The sequence below is a fragment of the Rhinichthys klamathensis genome, unplaced genomic scaffold, assembly GCF_029890125.1.
Source record: "Rhinichthys klamathensis goyatoka isolate OS25496 unplaced genomic scaffold, OSU_Roscu_1.1 h1tg000092l_1, whole genome shotgun sequence".
Taxonomy (NCBI): domain Eukaryota; kingdom Metazoa; phylum Chordata; class Actinopteri; order Cypriniformes; family Leuciscidae; genus Rhinichthys; species Rhinichthys klamathensis.
The window spans coordinates 1,691,616-1,717,247 of record NW_026606631.1 but is presented as its reverse complement, the minus strand read 5'-3'; the positions used below and the strand labels follow the sequence as shown (position 1 = coordinate 1,717,247).

The 25,632-nt window shown below is 39.3% G+C and overlaps 1 protein-coding gene and 1 long non-coding RNA gene across 3 annotated transcripts in view; one reads left to right on the top strand and one right to left on the bottom strand.

Annotated features, from left to right (window-relative positions):
• The window catches only part of b4galnt4a (beta-1,4-N-acetyl-galactosaminyl transferase 4a), a 213,992-nt gene that overhangs the window by 137,684 nt on the left and 50,676 nt on the right, over window positions 1–25,632 (top strand). For both annotated transcript variants that reach the window (XM_056252080.1, XM_056252079.1), the window contains exons 5-7: window positions 544–634; window positions 800–900; window positions 7,939–8,006. In XM_056252080.1, the coding sequence (XP_056108055.1) occupies window positions 544–634; window positions 800–900; window positions 7,939–8,006 (260 nt within the window). The remainder of the gene's footprint in view (window positions 1–543; window positions 635–799; window positions 901–7,938; window positions 8,007–25,632) is intronic.
• The window catches only part of LOC130086018 (uncharacterized), a 76,743-nt gene continuing 51,873 nt past the window's right edge, over window positions 763–25,632 (bottom strand). The window contains exons 3-4 of the long non-coding RNA XR_008807194.1: window positions 11,248–11,405; window positions 763–887 (exon numbers count right to left, since the gene is read on the bottom strand). This is a non-coding gene — a long non-coding RNA (uncharacterized LOC130086018). The remainder of the gene's footprint in view (window positions 888–11,247; window positions 11,406–25,632) is intronic.

Here is a 25,632-nt window from a genome sequence, read left to right as displayed (position 1 = left end):
GGCATTTTATTTTGAAAGACAATAAAACATAAATTAACACCATTATCTCTCAGTGATTGATTTTTGACAACTATAGGAATTATTATTATTTATTTTCGTTTTGTATGGGGATGGCATTAAAACTGACATGGAATCTTTTAGTCATGTCTTAATTATTCATATTTGCTTTTTTCAAATATTTTATTGTATAAATGTCATTATTTTATTCTTGTCCCACAGGGTTAAAATATGAAAATATATGAAAATCCATCTTAAACTCCAAAGTCAAGTCACCTTTATTTATATAACACTTTATAGTGATGATAGTAAAATGATGCAAACAGAGTTCATTTTAGCTGTATAAAGCAGCTCAAATTAATAAAACTGTCATTGTCAGGCTGAAGTGTTGATTCAGTTCCATTGTAAAGATCATCAGATCATATTTTTTTACACATTCAGGGATGAGAAACGCCGGTCTCTCCACCCACCATGTCTTTATACACTCACCCCACCACAATGTTATTTTACATACTAATTTCATATTCAAACATTTCATCTCTCCAGACGAGAACTACAGTGAAGAAGTTGGCCGTGGCTCCAAAATGGAAGAACTACGGCCTGAGAATATTTGGATACATTCTACCTTACAAGGATGGTAAATGCTCTTTTGTATTAAAAGTAAAAATTGCTATACAGAGATACAGAATGTAGAGCAGGTGACAATCACATTCACAGCGTTATCAAAGAAGTGTGTCCTACATATACAAGAAGCAGCGTTGTTACCTGTCGCTCACACTGTCCGTCACTCTCATTTGTCCAGGAGATTTTCAGTTTGCAGTTTCTTCTGATGATAACTCAGAGTTCTGGTTGAGTTCAGATGAAAGTCCTCTCAATGCACGTCTGCTGGCCTACGTGGGAAAGGTAAGGGATTTAAGATTGTGTGTATAATATATATATATATACACACACACATACTGGATATATATACATACTTTTATACCTTGTATAATTTTGCTATACAAATTGTTCAAGTAATTATATATACATTTTTAATATAACTATATAATATTATTATATATTTATTACATTTATATTTAATTACTTGAATAATTTGTATAGCAATTATATTATAATAAAATAAAATTATGATAAAAGTATTATTATTTGATTTTATTATAAGTAAAATAAGTATGTATTTTACTTATATAAGTAAATATATATTGCATATTATATTGTGTATTAGGGATGTGCCCAAAGCTGAATACCTTATTCAAAAAGGAAATTTAAAATATATATATATTTCAATGCTTTTGCATTGTCTCGCAATTATATATTGTATATAATTTGCAGGCATCATGGAGCCGCTGTCAATATCCGTGGTATTGAAATCGCTTTGAAAAATTTCTACTGCAACAATCCTAACCTAGTCCCTTTAGGGAAGGGGTAATTCATTTTCTGTGCATTTCCAAAAATAAGAGATTCGCTTCGGGCACATCCCTATTGTGTACATCACACTTGCCCAATAATCTGTATTCAATTTTATAGGCTTTAAAGTGTAATTATCAATCAACACTCCTTTCATTGTTCATTGATCGGCAGTCGTTGTGTCATTGTGAGCGGCGGTGACTATTTCCTCAAACAGAAGGCCTTGCTGTTACTGCTTGGTGGATTTCATTTAGATTTAGATTTATTCCCCAGTGCTCTTGGTGCTTAGAAGTGTAGATTTGTACGATGTGAGGGAGCGTTGGCTTTGTAAAACACAATTAGTGCCTTAGCCAGAGAAGCCTGTGAGAGTTTACAGGGAGTGTGTATCGATTACGTCTGGCTCAGATGGGAATTGGCGCTCACACATGCCAGCCGAGGACTTGATACCCTGTCGCAGAGATGCGTGATCGATTGAAAGGCGTCTCTTTGTCGAAGAAAGAATCGCAGCCTTTCCGGAATTCCGAGTGACTCTTTACGGAAGGGACAGACCAATTCCAGTCGCACCTGTAGATGGGGAAATCCACCCAAGCTGGAGAAACAGAGAAGCACCGTGTTTCTGTGGACTTAAATATAGACACTCAAAAGTTTCAACTCTAAGAGATCCGTCTGAATAAGGCAGAAAGTTCATTTAGCGAAGATTTTGAGGCGACCGCTTGACAAATAGAGTGAGAAGTGGGAACAAAAGAGCTGAGAGTGAAGAAAGACACAAAGAAGAGAGTGCAATATCTGCCGTCAGCGTGACTCCATTGCTCCCGTATTTTCTCTGTTTGCCCCCATTCCATCTATTCAATACTCCAGGGTCGCAGATAGACAAAATGAGTTTCTTCAATGTAATTCTGTGTTTGGGGAAAGTTCACATGGCTCAAAAATAGATGGAATGGTATAAAGGAGAGAAATACCAGCAGAAATACCATAGACATCTCTGAAAGATGAAAAATAGCGTTGTTAGGTTATCCGTTGCACTTCCATTGACTAGACAAATTGTGTTACAGAGAGAACTTCAAGGAATAGTTCACTCAAAAAATGAAATTCTGTCATCTTTTACTCACCTTCACGTTGTTCTGGATCGGTGCGACTTATTTTTCTTACACCATGCCCAAAATGCTAAATATCTTACAAGGGCCAAAGAGCTTTCAACCTCCAGAAATGACACAAACGAAATCTTTTGAAGCTAACCACACGTGCCGTGAAACGTGCCGCTATGATGATGCGCGACAGTTGATTCTGTTTTTGGAACGGTTTCTGTTCCTGCGACAGCTTGATTTGTAATTCGAGTATCATTTTGTGTGACTTAAATTGCTCAAATTTACCTCAGATATTGAACATAACTTAAAGGAAACAAGAACGAAACTGTGAACTAACAAGTGTATTTCGTGACAAAGATTGTATTAGTCACTGAGGGGCCGTTTACACTACACCGCTTATTCGTTTTAGCCGTTCATTTACACGACAACAGAGTTTTGGGGGCCTTTTGAAAACACAAACTTTTGAAAACGGGTTTCGAAGTGGATTCTTTTTTTAACGATACTGTTATCATCTCCATGTTTACAACAAAAATATGAATTTGTGAGAACGGTGACGTCATGCGTATTACCAAGGGGGTAATCCATCGACCGGAAGTTGAAGCCGGCCGGGTGCCGCCATGTTGTAGCAGAACTTCACTTGCGTTAGCATTTTCATTGACTCCCATTCATTTTGGCGTCACTTTGACAGCGGATAACTTTACATCTGAGGCGTTTAAAGACTCCATTTGTCCATTATTTATTTCTAAAGAAACACGACAATGTATAAAGGGCTCCATTACCTTCTATGTTACATTATGGCCCCGTAGAAACAGATTTTGTAAAAATAGGCTAACGATTGCGTCATAACCACTCGACTCTCTGTCGCGCTTTACAGAAATTACCATACAGACAGGAGGAGAAGCTCGCAGGCAATCGAGGGGACGTCCCGTCAAGGGAGAAGCCCATAGATAATGAGTCCATAAAAGCAACGGAATACTTACTCCTGCTCACTCACGCCAAAGAACTCTTTGCTCAAGTTCCCTGTCTCTGCAAGATTAACGTTGGCAATTTTCACGCACAGCTACTAGAAGATTAACGTCTGTCAGACAGGTTGCTCACGTCATCAAGCTTAGTTTGAGTCGGTTTGAGTCTGCGCGTCAGGAACGGAAGTGCTCAAAAATCGCTAAAAATGGGCTTCAACTGTCTCAACTGAGTTCCAATGAGATGGCTCTGTCCACTTCTTATACTGTCTATGCGTATTACGTGATCAGTCTATAGGTTTCTTTACAGTGGCATCGCCATCTACTGGCCTGGCAGCAGAATACATAGTTTTTAGTCGTTTTCGCGGATCCATGTGAACGGGATCGTTTTGACAGCGTTGTCGTCTGTACGCGATAAAAGCAAAGGAAAATCATTTCTGTTTTTAGTATGTCTTTCTTGAGTAAATATACCACGATTATGAATTTTGAATAGTGACGAAATTGTTAAATTTTTAGTGATTTGATTATGTATTTATCGATTTTGCTGTGAGTGCAGACAGCCGTGCGCTTGCAGACAGAGCTCCGCCCACACACTCTTCTGATTGGCTGAGATGCATCTGTTGTGGACACACACATGTTATCGCATTGCTTCTGGTTAGGACATGCTGTAAAAATCAAACAATCTAATATAATGCATCACGGCAAGTCAGCAACAACGAAAGCATTGGTTCTTGTTTGTCTTGTGATCGATTGTCGCTACCTTCAGGCGTAGTGTAACCATCTTGATGTGCCATATTTGAATGCATGTCACACACAATGTGGTTTTTTTTCGTATTTGTTGAAAACTTAAGTAGTTTACTACTTTTTTAGTGGTGTGTGCCATTGATATCTATTTAGTAAAATATGTTGTTTCACTTTAGTTTTACAATGATTACCATGTAGCTATGCAAGTTGCAGTTGCTGTTCAAATTTTCAAGTCCTCTTTATAATCTTAACTATTAACTATTTAACATTTAACAGTATGTTAATCAAAACTGCCCAATGAAATGATGAACCCATGAAGAGGTATAGTACTGAGAAGCTTCGGGGGTGTTGATGGACTCAATCGTATCCGATCTGGACGTAGCCTTTGACAGAAACACGATTTTCTCTGCTCTTTGTTTGATTTTTTTTTTTTTTATGAAACTTCCCGACATTAAAGGGTTAATAAAAAGAATGAATGAAGCTAGAATTCAAAAAAAGGTCTTTATTTTTTTAAAGCAGAGTCTCTGTTCTTTATTTTTATGTATTGCATTGCATTTCAGATATTCATACAACCAAATATTCTGGAAGCCATGAAAGTTTTGTGAAAACTGGAAGAAAAAAAGCTGACAGGGAAAGAGAGAACATAAACCCATGTTTTTTTTGTTTTGTTTTTTACACAGTGGGTTCCAAAAGAGTGAAACATTTATTAAAAAAATATCCTCTTTTGTGTTCCGCAGAAGACAGTAAGACACGCATGTTTGGGACGACACGAGGGTGACTAAATGATGACAGAATTTTAGTTTTTGGGTGAACTATCCATTTCACCTGGTGGACTATAAAATAAGCTAACAAAATCCCATAGGCTTTGAAAGAAGGAATCCATCCATATTTGGAGGCTATGAGTGGACTCGTTGACTCAGGCCAGCAAGCCGACACCTAAAAAACACCAGCAACCAAGAACACTTAGCAATTATAAACGGCACAAAGCCCTGTAGCAAAAGATGTAGCATTAGCACCATTAACATTCATGCAAAAAAAAAAAAGAGTCATCGGTCTACATGAGCTTCATTTTCACTTTAAGGGCCCTATCTTGCACCCGAGCGCAATTGACTTTGTACACCGACGCATGTATCATTCCTATTTTGCACCCGACGCACAGCAGACTTTTCCCTCCACAGACACATCGTTGGTAAATTAGGGAATGAACTTGCGCTTCCGGGGCGGTTCAGCGAAAAGAGGAGGCGTGTTCCGGCGCAAACGTTCCCTGGTGCTATTGTGCAGTTCCAGAAAACAATTCCGCCGCAGACCAGGAAAAACCTGCCGCTATTCAGATGTTAGTTACAGGGCGCATGCTTGGCCATAATGAAGCGTGTGCACAACGCTCATACACTTCGCTTCTCTCATCTACACAGATGCAGCAGTTCTCATTTTTGCAAATCATACATTATTACAAGGAAATATATTAACACACGAGGGAAATTATTGTGGTGTCCACGAAGATGCGAAAAAATAGGCATAAACTAGCTTACACATCTACCCATATTATTATACGCCTGTTTAACCGAAGCTAATTTGGGTGGGTTTCTCCCTTCCCCACACAACGTCATTTCTCTGTCTTTTACGGCCCTGATGAGAACGTCAGTCTCCTCGGCTGTGAACCGCTCCTGGCGCGCCTGGGAAAAACAACATTATTATAGCAATCCGCCATGGAACAAGCGCGCCTGCTCTTAAAGGGAATGTGAGAAGACTCTCTGATTGTTTTATTGCACACCACACCTATGAGTAATGTAGCTACTTCAGACCAACCCATTTTAGATTTGCATTTTAGATTTTAGATCCGCCCACAAAGTTACTTGCGTTTCGCTTTTGATATTGCGTTTCAGATCGTTAAAATAGGGCCCTATGTGTATCATTTTAAAGTAGATTATTTCCATAATAAGTACTTTTTTATGCTAAAGTGTACGTCTTTTTTCAAAGCTGTGATTTTTATTTAACTTAAAAGAACTGTTGCTAGCAAGGGCGCTAGCAAAACATTTCCACCCAATGTTTTCTCTTCCCCTCGCATTTGAAAGATGTTCCTGTAGTCACCTTCAAGTGGAAATATACTGTAGCTTTCGCCTCTGAAGGCAGACGTACACACACACACATGCAAATACACAACGCATCTTTGTCCTCTAATACCCGTGAGAGGCCAAGTTGTGTTTGGCAGCGGAGGCAATTAGCATTGGCTGAGTCACACGTGTGTGTTGATCCTGATGGCCACGCAAGGTGTGTGCGGAAAGTAAACGCATTCCTTTTGGCAAAAAGAGGGGAAAGTGTGGGAGAATCTGCAGCGGGACTTTTTTTGGTTGGCGTGTGTGTGTGTGTGTGTGTGTGTGTGTGTGTGTGTGTGTGTGTGTGTTGAATGAAAGGCGTCTTTGAGGGCAGCAGGGATCCTGGATGATCCAGGAGGCATTATGATTCATTGCATCGACGTGCGATGTGAACAGAAGCATTGAGAGCGAGAGAGATGCCACACATGACAATTAAAGAGAGGCATGCTGGGATGGAGAGATGGAAGATTTCATTCTGGATCACTGCTCTAAGAGCACTCATTAGTTACTGAGGGTTGGTGTGGAAATCGCTGCAGTTGCCCTGCGGGTCAAGAGAGGGATGCTTTGGATTATATAAAAACATTACGACTGTGAGAAGGGTTATTATTAAGGTTTATTGGAGGAAAACACAAATCCCTCAAAGTGTTTTAAAGGGGTCGTATTATGAGGATTCATAATGTCCTTGATTATTCAAGATGAAAGGCTTCATTATACTATAAAATCAGAATAAAAAACTTCTTTCACATCCAAAATAGAGCATTTATTAAAAATGCGATACAAAATTTGCCTTTGGTGTATATAAAAGCAAAAAAAACAGGATATGATGTCCTTGGTGTCTGGGTCAATAAGTCTCCTAAAATTACAGATATTTTGACCTTTTTATGACAAGGCAAGATTCGCCAGGCTGTGAATTGTCATGTGGTACAACTCCTCAAAAACTTTGAAAATGGTATAAGAGTAAAATAATCACTAGTGTTCAAAGGTTTTGGGTTGGTAAGATGTTTTTGGAAAAATCTTTTTTTTACAATATCACTGTATCACTGTACTGAATTTAATTGTTTTCCATTTGAAATTACTTTAAAAAGTCATTTATTCCTGTGATGCAAAGCTGAATTTTTTCAGAAACATTTATCCAGTCTTCAGTGTCACATGATCCATCAGAAATCAGTCTAATATGATGATTTGCTGCTCAAGAAACATTGCTTATAATTATCAGTGGTAAAACTGAAAGTTCCAAAGAACAACATTTATTATGAAACAGTAACATTGTATGAGTCTTTACTGCAACTTTTCAATTTTATGTGTCCTTGCTGAATAAATATATTAATTTCTTTACAAAACAATCTTACCCCAAACTTTTGAATGGTAGTATATATGTATTTATTGTGCACACTCTTATTTGTCATTGTCATTTGAATGTCATTTGATTAGATAGATGGATAGATAGTTACTGTTTTATTGTAATTTCAATTATAATTCAAATGCAATTTGTTTGTTTTTACCACAATATTATTGTGAATAATTGTTGAGAGGGGCACTTTTGATTAAGAGCCCCCAAAAAATCCCCACCGCCCACCGTAATTGCCCGCCCGACATTAATTGCACTGTAATTACATTACAACATTAACAACTTGTGGGTTTGCTCTGTTTCAGCTGGGATCTGAGTGGACTGCACCAGGAGAGTTTACCAAGTTCAGGTCTCAGGCATCCAAATCTGTGCAGTAAGTACATACTGTAAACATCTTAGTATGCTATTCCAAACACAGCATCTATGTCTTCCATGTCCTTTGTTTTAATTTCCATGTGTCCATAGCATTGCATTGTTGGAAATTGCAAAGCAAACTTCAGTATATTGTGCAAATTTTGGTCATAGTACAGAAATTTGTATGCTGTGTATATTTCTGTTGCACGTTTTATTGTCCAATCGAGGGCCTCAATTCCTCCTTTGTAAACAAACCGCCCTCACTCATGGCTATTGATGCAGTTATTTTACCCCTGATGGTGTTGATTGGGTTGGTAATTGGAGGAAATTGCTGGCCTTTATCTGATCGGGCATTTAATGATCGCCTTTCTCTGCTCCTCTCAAAGCACTCACGTCATTTACAGCCATACAACTTCTGAGATTTAAATATCATGTCGAAGAAAGAGCTGTCGCTTCTAAGATAGAAACACCTTTTCCGCTTCAAATCAGCAGTGAATGAGCGGTCGATTAGCATATCGTATTTCTAGTATTTCCATAAAAAGCCCTCTGCAGCCAGCAAACCATTTTAATTCGGCACTCTGCACTAATGCGCCATTAATAATGGCTTCAAATGGATCTGCTGGAATTAGCAGTGGGTTTGGTTCCATATGGCTGTAAAGTGATCCATAGCCTGGCCTTTATCTTGAGTGTATTTAATAATGTATAAACTAATCCGACCTCATTTCATGAACCTGAGTGTATAGATAGTAACCACAGAGGCACCTTTTTAGATTTATTCTCTAGAAGATAATGCTCTGCCTAGATGATTTAAGCCTTTATATTTATGAATTCCATTTCAATTTGTAAAAGTACAGGATATTAGACATCTGGGGTGCCATATAGGTGTTTTCATATAAATAAAAAATACAAAAACAAACCTACTATCTACTAATCTTCAATAAATCCAGTGTTTGACACTGATTCAATGTCTCTGTAACTGTTAATACGCATAATGTCTTATATTCTTGTATCTAAATATTTATAAATGTTCACTGTCATTCTAAATTTTGGGGTCGGTAAGATTTTTAATACCAGCAAGGACATGTTAAAGGGGACCTTTTATGCCAAATAAAATTTTACATGGTGTTAGAACATAAATGTGTGTAGAGTGTGTGTACACAACCACCCTATAATGGGTGCGCCCCGCCCATAAATCATAAGCAGTGTCTCAGAACAAGCCGTTCACAGATTCTGGGAAAAGTGACATCACTTTGTACAGGCCCCGCCCACGACTGCTGACAGACTCTGCCGTATTAGCATAGACCCCGCCCTATTAGCATAGACCCCGCCCTGAGCGAGCCGTACACTCTCCGCCATTTTCTCCAGGCCGGAGCAGCTGTAGCAATAAGAATGTCTCGTAAGCAACTCAGGTGTTTTGTTGTTGGATGTAAAAGTGAACATAAGTCTTCATGTGCTGGTAACGCTTCCTTTTACAGTACAGTACTTACGTGTACTTACAGTGTACTTACCTAGAAAGTACTGGCTAATATAAGGTAAGTACATGGGTTAGGGGTAGGTTTAGGGGTAGGTTCAGTGTTAGTACCTAGTTATTACCCAGTAATTATAATTACTATAATAAGTACATAGTAAGTACATGGGTAACAGGACTGTAAAAGGAAGCGTTACCCATGTGCTCCAGACATCGAAGTTTTTACGTGTCAGATTACACGGATTGTTTTTGCTAATCCGTGTGAATGGGGATCGTTTTGACATTGATGTCGTCTGTATGCGAAAAATTTCTCCGTTTTAAGCATATCATTGTCGTGTAAACGTACCCTGAAAATGCAACTTTTAATGACTTCTGCAGTCTCCAAATTATTCAACCCCCTGAATAGAATCCCTAACAAAAGCACAAAAGCATCTGCAAAACAGGTGTAGTCTAAAGATGCTATTCATTGAACTATTCAAGGGCTTCATTAGTTGCACCAGGTGTGCTTGAGCTAGAACACATGAAATATCTGAACTGGCTCGGTTTGTTGAGTGTCACGTTTGACTGCATGTTAGAAATATGTTTAAGTCAAAAGAATGGTCCAAAAAGTTAAGAAGATATCATCACCCTTCACAAACAAGCAACAGGATACAAAAAGATAGTGAAGGCACTAACTCTTCCTAGAGACACTGTTGGAAGCATAGTTCGCAAGTTCAAAGTTAAAGGAACAGCAGTTACGAGGATGAAGTGGATGAAGTGGCAGAAAAAGGAAGATATCAATGGCTGCAACCAGATTTCTGAGAGGGCCGGTTCAGAAAAACCCTCAAGTGACTGCAAAAGACCTGCAGCAAGACTTGGTGCCAACAAACACTGAGGTTTCAGTTTGCACTGTAAGGCGTTTGCTACACGCATGCCAGAACTCCAAGACGTACACCACTACTGACCCAAAAGCACAAGAGAACTGGGCTCCAATTTGCTCAAAATCATATAAATAAGCCACAGAAGTTTTGGGATTCTGTTCTGTGGAACGATGAAACAAAACTGGAACTTTTCGGCCTTATGGATCAGCGGGTCTGGATGAAGAAGAGTGAAGCATATGCTGAAGAGAACTCTGCCTACAGTTCAGCATGTGGAGCTCGGTGATGCTCTGCGGCTTTTACATCCCCTGGCACTGGAAACCTGCAGCGTGTGGAGGGCAAGATGGATTCATCGAAGTATCAGGAAATCCTAGAAGAAAACATCCTGCTGTCAGTGAGGAAGCTGAAGCTTGGGCGTCATTGGACCTTCCAACAGGACAACTATCCCAAGCATACCTCAAATTCCACCAAGGTTTGGTTGCAGAAGAAGACTCTACAGTGGCCATCACAGTCACCTGACTTGAACCCCATAGAAAATCTCTGGTGGGATTTAAAGAAGGCGGTAGCAGCACGCAAACCCAAGAACATTACTGAACTGGAGGCCATTGCTCATGAGGAATAGGTTAAGATTCTTCAGAAACGCTGCCAGAAGCTGGTGTCTGGTTATACATCTTGTTTGTAGCAGGTCATTAAAAGTACTAATTTTGCTTGCCATGAAGGGGTTGAATAATTTTGAGATAGCAGAGGTCATTAAACTTTGCATTTTAAGCTGAATTTGGGGAAACCACTTAAAATCACAGTTGTGCTGAGCTATTTCAATTACTTTTGTTTGATTTGTTCATTGCAAACAACTGAAAGTCTGTAGATTATATATTATATATATATAGAAATTAATACAAACACAACTGCACAACAGTACCTCTGGAACACCTCACCTGCTCCTGACCGTTGGCTGTGAGTCACTAAAGAGCATTTGATTTTTATGCATTATTCATCAAGTGTTCTTGCGTGTAAGTCTTTCACCTATTCCTGCCCTTGGCGTGGGGCTGGATGGAGGAAGTGCACCCTTGGGAATGATGTTATGATCCCAGACCTGAATAGAAACACAGCATTTAACCCTCATTCTGCACCATCTGATAGTTTTATTTTATTTTTAAGATAATTGGAGATGTTTAAGAAATTCTACAGAGGTGGCAAGAAAGCAGACCAAAACACTGAACAAATTTTGAGATGATTAAAAGTAAATTTGCTAACATGAAGCTTGTATTATAATAAACTCGCTGCTAATGTTTGCCATAAGACCAGGGATTCTTTGTTCATCTCTTGTGATGTGTGCTATAAATTACAAGGCTTATCCATGACTGGTGCTCACTAATAATGCCTTAATTACTTTTGTTTTAATCAAGGAGATCCATAATTACAGAACAACCCAGTTCATATGATGAATATCAGCCAGTATAATAAAATCAGCTGCATTGTTTTGTCCATATCATTTTCACTGCCATCCTATAAGGTTCACAACAACATCAAAGAAACACATTGATGTTTCTCTTTGTCTCATCTCTGCGTTCAGAACTTCCCGGTGAACTGCGTCTTCAATGCTGTTGTGCATATTACCATCACTTGATATGAAAACACATTCAAAACTGTATCCAACTTCTGGCAAGGACTAAAGCGAAGATGGCTCTTAATGAAGCAGAAAGTCGTAAGAAGATAAAAGAGAAGGAAGCATTTATATTTGTGTCCTTGAATTCTGAAGTTCAAAAGCTTTATTCCAAAACATAGCACATCTACTGCCCACATAGGCAGCTAACTAGTGAGGCAGCATCCTAACTGAAATGGAACCCATTTAGCAAATTAGCTAAAGTGAAATAGGAGTAATCAATTATAACTCTTTAGAATTAATTATAAACATTTGGATTAGTTAATAGAGGAATAATTCCTATTTCAATCAATTAACCTGTTCGTCCAGTAAACACTCTGTATTAATTGTCTATCAGCTCTCAGAAAGGATAATTTTATGGCCACAGAAGTGGGTACTGTGCTACTCAGAGCATGTAGCTGTGATCGCATCGTTAAAGGGACTCACGTGAATGTGCACAAAAGTTTTAGTTTACACTGGGTTTCCCTAGTGCTGCTCACACTGATCTCCTTAGCGTAAAGGTTGCGTAAACCTTTACTTTTCTCCTTAGTGTAAAGGTTGAGAGGTTCATCTATCATTGTTTTCCATGTTCGTAGAGTTCGTTTCTGGAGTAAATATATAGGCTGTGTACACAGCTTTTAAAAAAAATTTACTGGTGTTTCGCCTGTATTCGACCAATCAGCGTACACTTGCGTCACTGGTAGTTCCTATAGTGCTGGGTTCTCTGAAGTAGCTGTGATTCGCCTCTCACAATGTAACATGCTCGTCTAAATACACCTCTTAAAGGAGCATTTCACCAGTGGGAACATTAATCTTTATTGAAAGTGGGCAATATATGTAGTCGAAATGTAAAATTAATTTCGAATTTGGTGCCTTCTTGACCGAGAAAGGACAAAGTAACTTTAGGGCGCATTTGTATGAAAGACAACAACTCCCACAATGCACCACATTGCACAGCTCTGCAAGCCACTCCCACTAATCCAGAACAGCATCTATGAGGTATTTGCCTATCAGAGAAATCACTCTTCCGTCTACAAGGCTAACTTAGCTACCACCAAAGCTTGACATTCATTTCACACAAAATTTCTAGTTAGTTAGTAGTTAACTAATTAGTGAATTACTTCTCATTTGTATTTCTTTCGAAATGGTGAAATATTGCATGATACCGGGATGTTCAGTCAGAACATATGCGGTGCGAAACTAGGATGGTTCACAACACAAACGTCTGTGTCCTCATCTGATTCAGACATTTCGCCCAGGAGAAATTGGCATCGTTGAAATTCTTTGCAGAATTTGTGCAAATTCTATCTGTGTCCGTAGCGCACAGCGAGAGCACAGGCACCACAGTCCGCCCAGCTCGAGCCAGTCCGGGCTCCTCGTCCGCGACAGGCAGCCGCCTCCTGTTCCTCCATCAGCCTCAGCTGCTCTTCGCTATATTGCGGCTCGTAAAAGTAGCCACGAACATCAGACTTTCTAAATCCTCTTCTTCCATATCATATTGAGAACATTTCGCCATTGTCGTAACTTTACATCTGGCTCCACAGCGCCTGTTAGCTTAGCTTCCAAACAAGATGGAGGATATTGCTTTTAGTTTCAGAAAGTGAAGTCCCACCCACTGATCTGTAATAGGTCTGTAGTGTGAGCGGGTCCCACCCCCTGGGAAAACAAGGAACGGGTGTTTGTAGTCTCAGCCCCAAGATATGGGACTTCCTGCTTACAATGACGCAAAATAGGCGATTTTTACATCATTATAAGCAGGAACTGCAACACTGAAATCCTTATTTCTCCCGTCTCAGGGAAAAATGAGGGGATAATGCACGCCCATTCAAAAATATGACTGGGTTTATAACGATACAAAGCCTAATGCAAATGGGTGAAGTGTCCCTTTAAGCACGCAGAATTATGTAAGTGGACTTTTTTTTTGTAATCGCTACTTTGAATGATTATGTAATCGTGGCATCCGTAATCGTAATCACGATTAGAAATTCGATTAATTGTGCAGCCCTACTGTCCCTCTTTGCTCCACAATGTATTTTTCACTGCGTGAGAACGTGTTGTGTGGCGTGTGAGCGCCATGGCTTTTCGGACATAGCAACAGTAACTAAGGTCTTTGCGAAGGGTCAATTGTGTGTCTGATCAGGTCAGCCGCTACACCTGATTAGTGACTGATTTAAAATCTTTGACATGGGAACACACTAGACTAAACCTACAATGAATTCCAATAGGGTTTTCCTTTAGCATGTTGCTAAGATAACACTTTAAGCACACTAGTTTTCTATGTGAAACACACAAGCTGTGTCCCAATGTGAAGGATGCAGCCTATTCGTCCTTCGAAGGACGCACCATGTAGCCTTCGTGGGATTTCCTAATTGCGCAAACAGGTGTTCCCGATTACCGCTCCTGGCGCCAAGCAACAGTGCGAGAGTACAGCTGCCATCCTGATCATTCATTTGATATAATTGAGTAAACAGCTATGGAGCCAGAATTGGCTATTGCCATTTTTTTTGTTTTATATTTTACTGGAGGACATGGGGAGGATGTTTCAGCCCCGGCGCCGCCGAGTCATGTATTTTCGGCTGAGCCAAGATCATGTCCAGAGCCATGAATTCTCTTTTATTTACACATTTAAAGTTGCATAAAATAATGAAATAATGAATAATAAAGAAATAATGTACAGAAATTATTTTTTTTCCTTTTAAAAAAAATATATAAGTGAAAAAAAGTTAAACAAGAATATATAGGTAAATAAATTCTCAATCATTCTTTCAAGAAGAGAAAACAGCCTGTCCATCCTCTTCCTACTCTCCGCGCCGTCTGTAGTCCCATGTCTTCTCTAATCAAGTCCAAAAACTCGTCCTCTCTGTCTCGTCTTCTTTGTGGTGCTGGTGGCTCCTCCTTTTCTTGGTCACACTCTGCTGAACTCGGCCCTGGTCTGTCCTGTCCCAGGACACTTGCAATCCTAAGGCAGAGCAAATAAAGCATGCCTGTTAACAACAACAACAACGACACAATACATTTAAACAAAGATCTGTCAAACTTTCTTACTTATATATATATATATATATTGTCCTGCATGGGAGTCACCTTCCCCAGCAGGTCTATTTTCTCCAGAATTCTCCTAAAACAAAACAAAAGGGAACCACTTATGAAATATATTTAGACAGGAGTGCAATCTTAACATGAGTGCAACCTTAACATTACAAAATATGACACATCAGGATATGAATACAAAATACTTCAGAAATCATATTTCTGGATACTCAAATTTGGTTAAAACCTTTGTAGACATTGCTTGCATGACAGCACTACAAAAACACATAAAAGTGAAACCCCTTTGCCATTTATATTTTTTTTATAATAGGCTACACAAGTGAGACAGACTAGTGCAAATATTACAAACAGGTCGTTGTCTTACGCTGGCGGAGTTTTCGCCCCCGTAAAGAAATGGTCATTTTCAGACCGCAATTGAATAAATTGAGCTGTCTGCCCCTTGTTCCCTGAAACAATTATTAAACTAATATTAGCAGTTTATAAGTTTAGCCTCAAACCACATGACAAATGAAGCCACGCAATGGTGACGAATGAGTTCAGATGAATAAGAAAGAAAAACTTGTGGCTTTTAACTCTGGTTTCTCTAGCTATTTGAGTACATGAAAACATAATACTTACATTTAAATGTGAATTTGCCGTCCACCACCGAACTCTCGGCCGGCCTTTTTTAATTTTATAAAAATGCTTTCGTCACCAGCGCAATGATTTATGGGGTAGGATAGGCCGCTTAGGATCCATTTATGTATCCTCTCTTTCACGGGGAAACGAAGAGTGCATTTGGCGTCGCTTTTGAATCAGGGAAGCCTTCGTCGCGCTGCAATGACGCAACCGGCCTTCGAACACAGCCTTCGGAGGATGCAGAACTGAATTGGGACAGCCTTCATCGCGCCGCGGTGACGCAATCAGCCTTCAAATACGGCCTTCCGAGGATGCAGCCTTCACATTGGGACACAGCTACAGTAGACTGGTCCCATAATTGATTCCAAAAGTCTTACATTAGCATGTTGCTAAGCTAACATCCAGATACTCTTTTCCTTGCGAAAGTCATGGTAACCTCATCCTACCATTGATTGAATTGAGTTTGGCTTTAGAATTCTGCTAATCTAGCAACCAGATATTTTACTTACGATTTGCACTGTAAACTCGACTAACAAGCTAACAATAATATGTTTTGTTTGTGAAGTACATGGTAAACTCGAAACACAATTGACCGTTCGCAAGCCCCTCCCACAAAACGGCCATTGTCCAATCACACAACATAGCAACCGTTACCATGTGAGCAGGTCCGTCAAGCATTGACTCCAAGCAAGATGGTGAAGCGGTGCGCCCACGGCGTTTGTAAGTCGGACACTAGGTACCCCGAGAGATTGTCTGGAGGAGTTGTGTTCTTTCCGTTTCCAAAGCCGAAAACACAACGTGAGCGGTGCCTACAATGGATAAAACAGTGTGGACGGCCCCACTCCCAGTTAAATGTGTCGAACATGGTTAACTCGCGTGCAGCGTGCGTGAGAATGAGACACTGAGATTAGTCAAAGAAACATGGAGAAAGCAGATCAAGAGGATCCACAAAGGAATTACGTTTTCTAAAGGGTTGTTGTTAACATGATATTCTCGGGGGGAAATGAGCAGCAGTCAACTAGCAGTGTAGCTCCATAAACTACAGTTTAGAGGAGTGCACGCTCGCAACGGGGATAGAGCATGAAGCTTAACGTTGACTCACGGTGTTCCGGACGGCTGAAAATTTCTACTCACTGTGTTTCGGACAGGTAGAAGGAGTCATTTCTAATATATAACGCATACATTTTAACAACTATAAGCTGGGTTGGTCTGAAGCGAAAGAGGATGAGGCAAAGATGACACGGACATATATAGATGCAATGACCGTGAAGTGTTTATTTATAGAATTTGCGGGAAACGGTCAAGTATCCGAAATACCGTGATGTCCGGAATACAGTGAGTCTACGGTACTTGACAACATCAGTTCATATATCAATATCGTAACGAATAGAAATAACCTTAAATAATGTATGGTTATCTGCATCTTTCCGTCTCTTATAGTTACTTTTTAAACACGAAAATCGCATTCAGCATGACACGCAAGCGGTTGCCGTGGTAATGAACAACCTGCTTGTTAAAGCGAATAATCCTGTATCTGAGGCAAAATTACTAAATATGCAGCGCGAGTTATATATTTCTAACTCCAAACATTAGCCACTGAACCAGCTTATAAAATCTTCTTCAAGGCTGTGCTGGTTGCATTTGAGGTAAGTTACAGGTCATGGGGTTTCTCAGATTTCGCTTGAGACCGGTAAGCATTCGCCTCGATAGTTGTTGTGTCTCCTTCATTGCGTATTTTTATATTTTGAATATATCCCTCCACTGCATACTGTAACCCCTTGTGCCTCGATCTGGAGGATGATCTGGAGGATATCGCGGAGGTATTGCTCCTAAAAAGGTCACTGACACGCACGGGTATACCTCTTCCCGTCATGGCAATCTGTCGCGCTGGTCGTGTTTGACCATTTGTTTGACGGGCGTAGTAACAATAACTAGGGGGCGTGGCTTTTGCGAACGGTCAATTGATTGTAGTTGAGGTTTATTTAGCACGATGCTAAGCTAACAACCAGATATTTTGCTTGTGAAGTGCATGGTAAACTCAAACCACAATTTATTCCAGTTGTGATTGAATTAAGCATGTTGCTTAGCTAACAACTTCATATGCTAAGCATAAAAAACATAGCACACACAACTTGTGGGTGAAAATAAGTCATTTGTTTTGATTCTACAATACTTGAACTATATTTATAATCAACAGACTTTTCCACTGAGCTCATCGCAGTGCATTCTGGGACTGCATTTTCTGTGAATGATAAATGCAATGCCTTAACATTTACAGTACAAGGTATCTTAAAGGAGCTGTATGTAAGATTGTGGCCAAATCTGGTACTGCAATCACTTTCAAATTACTGTAGAGTGGTGTATCCCCTCCCCCTCCTCCCTGACTTGAGGTTGCCAGATAGGCTGCAGGATCCAGCAGGAACGTAGGGTGCTACAAGGAGCTTTCAACTAGAGCAGAGCTGGCAACCCAGATGCCGAAACACTACTGACTTTGTGATTGGTAGATAGGTGGAGGGTGCGGCTTCAGGCCGAAACACAAGATGACAACATCAACATCAGTTGAGGGCTGCAACTTCACTTTTTAAATGACAATATCGTGGCCGTACTACTGTTGTCAGTGACATAAGTATTTGAAATGAACATGATTTCTTAATGTCTAGAGACACATCAGGGCCATTTTATGATTAATTAAAATACATTTCTTACATACAGCTCCTTTAAAGGAGCTGTATGTAAGATTGTGGCCAAAACTAGTACTGCAATCACTGTCAAATTACTTTAGAGTGGTGTATCCCCTCCCCCTCCTCCGTGACTCGAGGTTGCCAGATAGGCTGCAGGATCCAGCAGGAACGTGACGAGCTGCAGCTGTGGTAACTAGAGCAGAGCTGGCAACCCGGATGCCGCAACACTACTGACTTCGTGATTGGTAGATAGGTGGAGGGTGGAGCATCAGACCAAAACACAACATGACAACATCAACATCAGTTGAGGGCTGCAACTGCACTTTTTAAATGACAATATCCTGGCCAGACTACTGTTGTCAGTGATATAAGTATTTGAAATATACATGATTTCTTAATGTCTAGTGACATTTCAGGGCCATTTTATGATTAATTGAAATAAATTTCTTACATACAGCTCCTTTAAAGGGCATAATTTCTGCATACATTTTAGACACACCTTCATGTCCTATCTAGTTTTTATAAGAGCAATTATTTCAATAACACAGTGAGTAAGTGAACCAGCGAGAGGAAAAAAAAAACAAATCTGTAGGAATTTTAGACTTTTCGTAACGCCGTTTATCATGATTACCGTGATCACAAATCAATGCATTTATTGAGTTTGAGGAATAGAGAAAGAGAAGGGGAATGATGTGTATTGATCGGAGGTTAGGCACTTTGCTTTTCAAGCAGGATAGTTCACCCTGTAGAAGCAGGCAGGAGTCTTTTCCACCCTTACAAAGCATTGATTAGATAAAGCATCTTATCTAACGGCGCATCTAGTCAATGCAAGAAAAGACAGACTTCTCCGCTGGCATCCATTCAGAGCGCACTCGCCTGGTTATATAGAGTTAAGCTGAGTGCCTGCTTTTATGTTAAGGAACTCCAACCTGCTTTTAAATCAAGAACTGTTCATTGAAACAGTGAGACATTTTTCTGAGAAAACTCGATTTACTTTCTGTGTTCACACCCCAACTGTTGTTATTACAACATGGAGATTAACATGTTACATGTTACTGTACACTGGTTGTGTTGTATGTTTTTGATTCACTGAAAGAACAGATTCATAAGAGTCATTTGTTTCGGGAATCAATCTACTCTACACTGGTTTGTGTTGTATGTTTTTGATTCACTGAAAGAACAGATTCATAAGAGTCATTTGTTTCGGGATCCAATCTACTCTACACTTGTTGTGTTGTATGTTTTTGATTCACTGAAAGAACAGATTCATAAGAGTCATTTGTTTCGGGAATCAATCTACTCTATACTGGTTGTGTTGTATGTTTTTGATTCACTAAAAGAACAGATTCATAAGAGTCATTTGTTTCGGGAATCAATCTACTCTACACTGGTTGTGTTGTATGTTTTTGATTCACTGAAAGAACAGATTCATAAGAGTCATTTGTTTCGGGATTCAATCTACTCTACACTTGTTGTGTTGTATGTTTTTGATTCACTGAAAGAACAGATTCATAAGAGTCATTTGTTTCGGGAATCAATCTACTCTATACTGGTTGTGTTGTATGTTTTTGATTCACTGAAAGAACAGATTCATAAGAGTCATTTGTTTCGGGAATCAATCTACTCTATACTGGTTGTGTTGTATGTTTTTGATTCACTGAAAGAACAGATTCATAAGAGTCATTTGTTTCGGGAATCAATCTACTCTACACTGGTTGTGTTGTATGTTTTTGATTCACTAAAAGAACTGGCTCATAAGAGTAATTTTGTTTGTGAATCAGTCTACACTGGTCGCGCTTTATGTTTGATTCACTAAAAAGTTCATGAATTGTTATTTGTTTTTGATCCATCATTTTAGAAAACTATTGTAATCTTGTACATGTTATCTTTTCTGAATCTCAAAATGAATAACCATTTTTCATACTGTAAATGATAATGTTGTGGTGCATAAATTCATGTTTACAATACATTTAAAAGGATAGATTATAGTTTTTATTGTTGTATTTGTATTTATTTAGATGGAGTTTTAATATTGGCCTTTATAAAAATATTTTTGGGTTTATTTAAAATAGGTAGATTTGATATCAGTGCATGTCGATTCTGTTGAATTTGTCTTTGCATTCTTAAAGTGAGTGTTGGAGTCGAGGATGGCGTCTCTGATGGGCCTTCCATTAGATTAGTCCTGCTTATGAGATTGGATAATGATGGTGTGTGGGAAGACCAGGTGGCCTAATGCTTGTGGAAAGGCAAAGACCGGAGGGAGGATGCAGAGATGGATTCCACTGGATGTGACTCACCCCTAGATGCAACCGATCTGTTTCTGCCCTTTAACCACATAGATAGAGAGGCTGGCATATTCAAGAATTAATAAGGCATCTGGCATTTACACAAAACTGCTGTGTCATTTTTGCCTGGAAAACCTGCCACGTCAGTGTATGACTTGTAAGGATGGAAAGCGGTACATATTTCCGTTCAGTTCGCATTTGATTCGCAAGCTCTCAATTCGATTCAGGTGATTTAACTGTGATTTATTTAGGTACTAAATTTTATTTATAGTGTCCATTTTGGTGTAATATTAAAGACATTCTCTCCCTGCTGATGTTGTAAATTACATAGCGAAATGTTTCAGACTGATTCATACCAGTAAAAGCCTGTTCACAACAGGATCGATAACTATAAAGATAACTATATTAACATCCACACCGACTGAAAATAACGTTCTGTTTATAAGCACTCGCAGATGTTGCCTGTTGCTTTAAATGCGCAAGCTCTTTAAACTCAGGTGGATTCGGATTGGCTGTCAATGTTTTTATAGTTCATCAGCTGGAAAAAAAATTGGGAGAGATTCCAATGTTATGTTTCTACTGCACTATTATCGTTAGTTGTAGTGTGGACTTACATATTCCCATAGAATTAGACCAATATAGTTATAGTTATTGTTATATTTATTGTCTCTGTTAACTTGTCAGGGTTAGGTGAAGGTTTGAGGCGAGGACTCAAGAATGCAGAGATGGGCTTTTATTTAAAAAAAAAAAAGTACACAAATCAAAGTACTAAAACTACCCCATGGGGGGAAACATGACTGGCTGGGCGGGACAGGACAATAATTTCGACTTTTTTTTTTACATATAAACAAACATTCATCAACTCACACATCAGTTGTGTTCAGTGCCGGTCCTCCCTATACGCAAAGTACGCAAGTTGCGTAGGGCCCCAAAACCACCGGGGGCCCCTTGCCCTCAAGAAGGATTTAGGGCTGTGTTTTAGTTTCGTTGTTGATTTTGGCTTCCAACGATTACGAAAACGCAATGCCGCTTTCCATTCTTTTCCTTTAAAGCAGTGCGCTGTCACCCATACGTAACATCCAAATCAGTCGAATTATGTAATGTCACGTGTACAAGCATATCGAACAGGCGGCTTTCTGCCCGCACGATCCGAGATAGAGAGAATCCGGGATAGAGAGAAACAAGTACAGGCTACTTTGGGTTTCGGGCGTGCGCTTAAACCGACAAATACACGAAAAGAAAAAAAAGTAAAAATGTCCGTCTTGGGGACTTTTTAACTTAAACGCATTCAGTGATGTCTTCGGTGAGCATAACAGCTGGGAAAGTTATCGATGCTTGTCAGTATATTAGATCTTAGATCTGCATTCGGTCTTAAAGTGACAGCAGCCTAATAAACCCGCTGCCATCTCTGTCAATTAATGTTAATCAAACAACAAAAGAAAATGAGAGAATCATTCACTGCTCTTCACTGAATAACAATAATAACTTTTAATAAGAATCAATGTATATTTAATTCATACAGTGAAGACTATGCAGTTTTATTGATTTAATTTATTTCCCCATTTGATTACATTATTCAATTTCTGTATAGTAGGCTGTTGTTTGTAGTAGACTAAATTGTTCATTTTATTCATATCTTTTTTCTGTTTAATTTGTCCTATTGTTTTTATTGTATTACTGAACATTTCAACTAACTGTTGTTTGTTGACTGTGAAACTGCTCTGAAAGAACAGATTAAGGGTCCGGGGGTCATTGTTAGGTTTTTATGAACTATCCTGCGAGAACCAATGAGGTTCATTCCCGTGTTACGCAGCACATTTGAGCTTCTGCAAGAACCAGTGAGGTTCATTCTCGTTTGTTATTCAGCATGTTTGAGCTTCTGCAAGAGGTTTGTTCTTGCGCATCAAGCATGTTCAGTTGAGCTTCTGTTCATGTTCGTTGATGAATGTCAACGATGACCAAATTCAATCTGTTCATCATATAAAGTGATTGTGTCTCTTCATAAAATTTGGACTAAACCACTCGATACATGTAGCCTGACTGCGTCAGACTTCGTACTTCAGCTCTATTTCAGTTCGCTTCTGTACTCAGTCTGAGACATCGAAATGTCTCTGAGTTTTCCTCCGGCCTGAAAACAGCCGGCCAATCAACGAACAGAGGGCGGGCTGAGAGCCGTGACATAGGCGCTAAGCACCGAGTTTAAGATTGGGGAAATCGAAATCGACCGCGGATATGGAGACACGGGATGCAATTCGCTCTGTTGTGGAGAATATTCCCGGCATTTGCAAACTGAAGCCCGAGCAAGAAGAGTGTTTGTTAAACATTTTGAATGGAGGTGATGTCGTGGCCCTACTCCCGACAGGTTTTGGGAAAGTTTAATTTATCAACTATTACCGATCGTCAGCGAGAAACTGGGCAGGCCAAAGGCCGGCAAGGCGATAGTTGTGATTGTGTTCCCCTTGGTTGCACTCATGGAGGATCAGGTTAAAGCCTAGTTCACACTACATGATTTTAAAACATCGGGCTGAACTGTGCGGTTCACACTACATGACTTGCTCTCTGTGAAATCAGGAGTGTTCAAGTTGTTGAGCTGTTCACACCACACGACACAACATGATTGATCCGCAACAGGGGATAACGCACTACACGAGTTGACAACAACTCTGTCACCCCCAACGATTCTATCTTGTCTGCAAACCACGTTTTGTCACGAAAAATCACGCGATAAAACGAACCGGAAATGACGCGAAACAGCGCACGCGCCAATACCCAGCGAAGAAGAACACAACACGCGAACATGCCTTGTTCTGATTGGCTGTAGCTCATGACATCACGTGAGCTTGAGTCGTGCGACAGCTCTGGATATCTAGCATGCTAGATATTTTTCTGGGCTCGGCGACGCGTCTGCGAGCGTCTTTGATGCGTTGTTGGCTCTTTCATACTAACAGATTGGCGAGCGTTCATCGCCCGCTAATCCCCCGCGATTTGCACGCGATAACACCCTGACCTGTCGGCGAGCTCAACGATTTGCAAATCGGGCTTAAAATCATGTAGTGTGAACTAGCTTTAAGGAGGCAGCAAAACTCAGTCAGCCATGTTCACTCCGGTATTTCGCTCGATGGTTTCGTTTTCGCATCATACATGTGTTTACAGTGGAAGTTCGATGCAGCTGAGATGGCGAATAACACACGCAATAACCAAACGTTATGTGATTGGCTTACGGGTAACCAATGATTTTATACTTCAGACAAGCGCAACCCCGCGAGAAACAAAACACTTTTCAATTATGCCATTCCAGACTCTGTCTACGAAGCAAAGCGAAGTAGCAGAGTTTGGTATTACCAGGCTACGATACATATGGATTCGTTTTACAACCTTTTTGAAGCGTCAAAGTGGTAGTTGCATAGACTGTCAATGGAGGGACAAAAATCTCTCAGATTTAATAAAAAAGATCTTCATTTGTGTTCTGAAGATGAACGAAAGTGGTTTGGAATGACATGAGGGCGAGTAATTATTGGGTGAACTACCCCTTTAAGTTTAAACAGTAGTGCAGTTAATTGATGATAGCTGATGCCCCTTGGATTCTGAACTCCTACTCCCTCTCGAGACATCCGCCTGACGTCTGCTGTGAAGTGGCTGAGATCCCAGAAACCGTGCACTTCACACTAATACGGCATGCTACAAATACACAGAGCTGAAAGTGTGTGAATCTTAATGATACTGCCGCTGCCCAGGACTTTGTGGAGTTCATTAGCACGATGAAGTCAAAGTCAAGGGTGTCAACACTGCAGCTACGACTCGTGTTTAAAAGTCTTAAGCAAGTCAGTCTATAAAATCGCCTGGATTCAAGTCACACTCAATTTTCCTTCATCTTTAGATGAAGCGTACATACTGTGGGCCTACAGTGTTGTCGTATAGGTCTGCCAGATCACTTTACGAATCAAAAGCTTTGCAAACAGGGCTGCGAATTTAGCCTAAATTAAGCTGTTCGGTTATCATCAAACATGGTTCGAAATAAATTAAAAAATGTAAGATTTATTTCACCATCTTATGTCAAAATCGGGCTTGACTTTCCTTATGGGACTGATGTCACCAGTCCCTTTATATGAATTTAGTTTAAAAATATATTTAAAATAAATTTCACATAAATTTAACTTTAATATACCTTTTCTATGATGAGATTTTTTTTTTTTTTTTTTTTAGTGGCCATGAAGTCAGAAATGTCAGGATAATACAGTTGTCCTGATTTTACAAATGAAAAGCCTCAATAAATTAATTAAATTATTGCAAAGAAAACCTTAATTAATGTGTCTGACAAATCAAAGTCATACAACCAACATGCAAAAACATGCAGAAAAATATCATCTCTTAAATAAGCAGATAATTAAAGATTTTTCAAGTGGTGTGACTCTTCAAAAACCTAAATTTACGGTTTAATTTTTCATGATATTTGAAACTTTTCTGGGATTTTTTTTTTAATCTTGTTTTCTTTTTTATGATGATGATCAAGATACATCATTTAAAGAAAATATGTTCTTACTTTTGATGGTTTCATCACATTTCATCATATTTTTTGAGCCAAAAATCTCTCTGTGGTTCTTTAAAAATATTATAAAATGTTTTGGAATCCAACATAAATACAAAGATTACATTTCTGAAACCTTGGAACATGCATTTTACACTATATATATATATATATATATATATATATATATATATATACACACACTGTATATGCATTTTACACACACATATATATATATATACACACACACACACTGTATATGCATTTTACCCTATATACGTATATATATATATATATATTATTTTTTTTATTGATCCAGAGGCTACTTTTCACCAACCAATTTACTCGCAATTGATAAAATCAAATCCTAATTATTTTCTAAAATATGTCACATTATAAAATGTAAAATGGATTTCATGTCGACTAAAAATACTATCTACTCTGGTGAAGTCAGACTTCAGTAGCAATATGGTCCCATCTGACTTTGCTGTCAGTACAGACTGTGTTTTCCTGGCTAT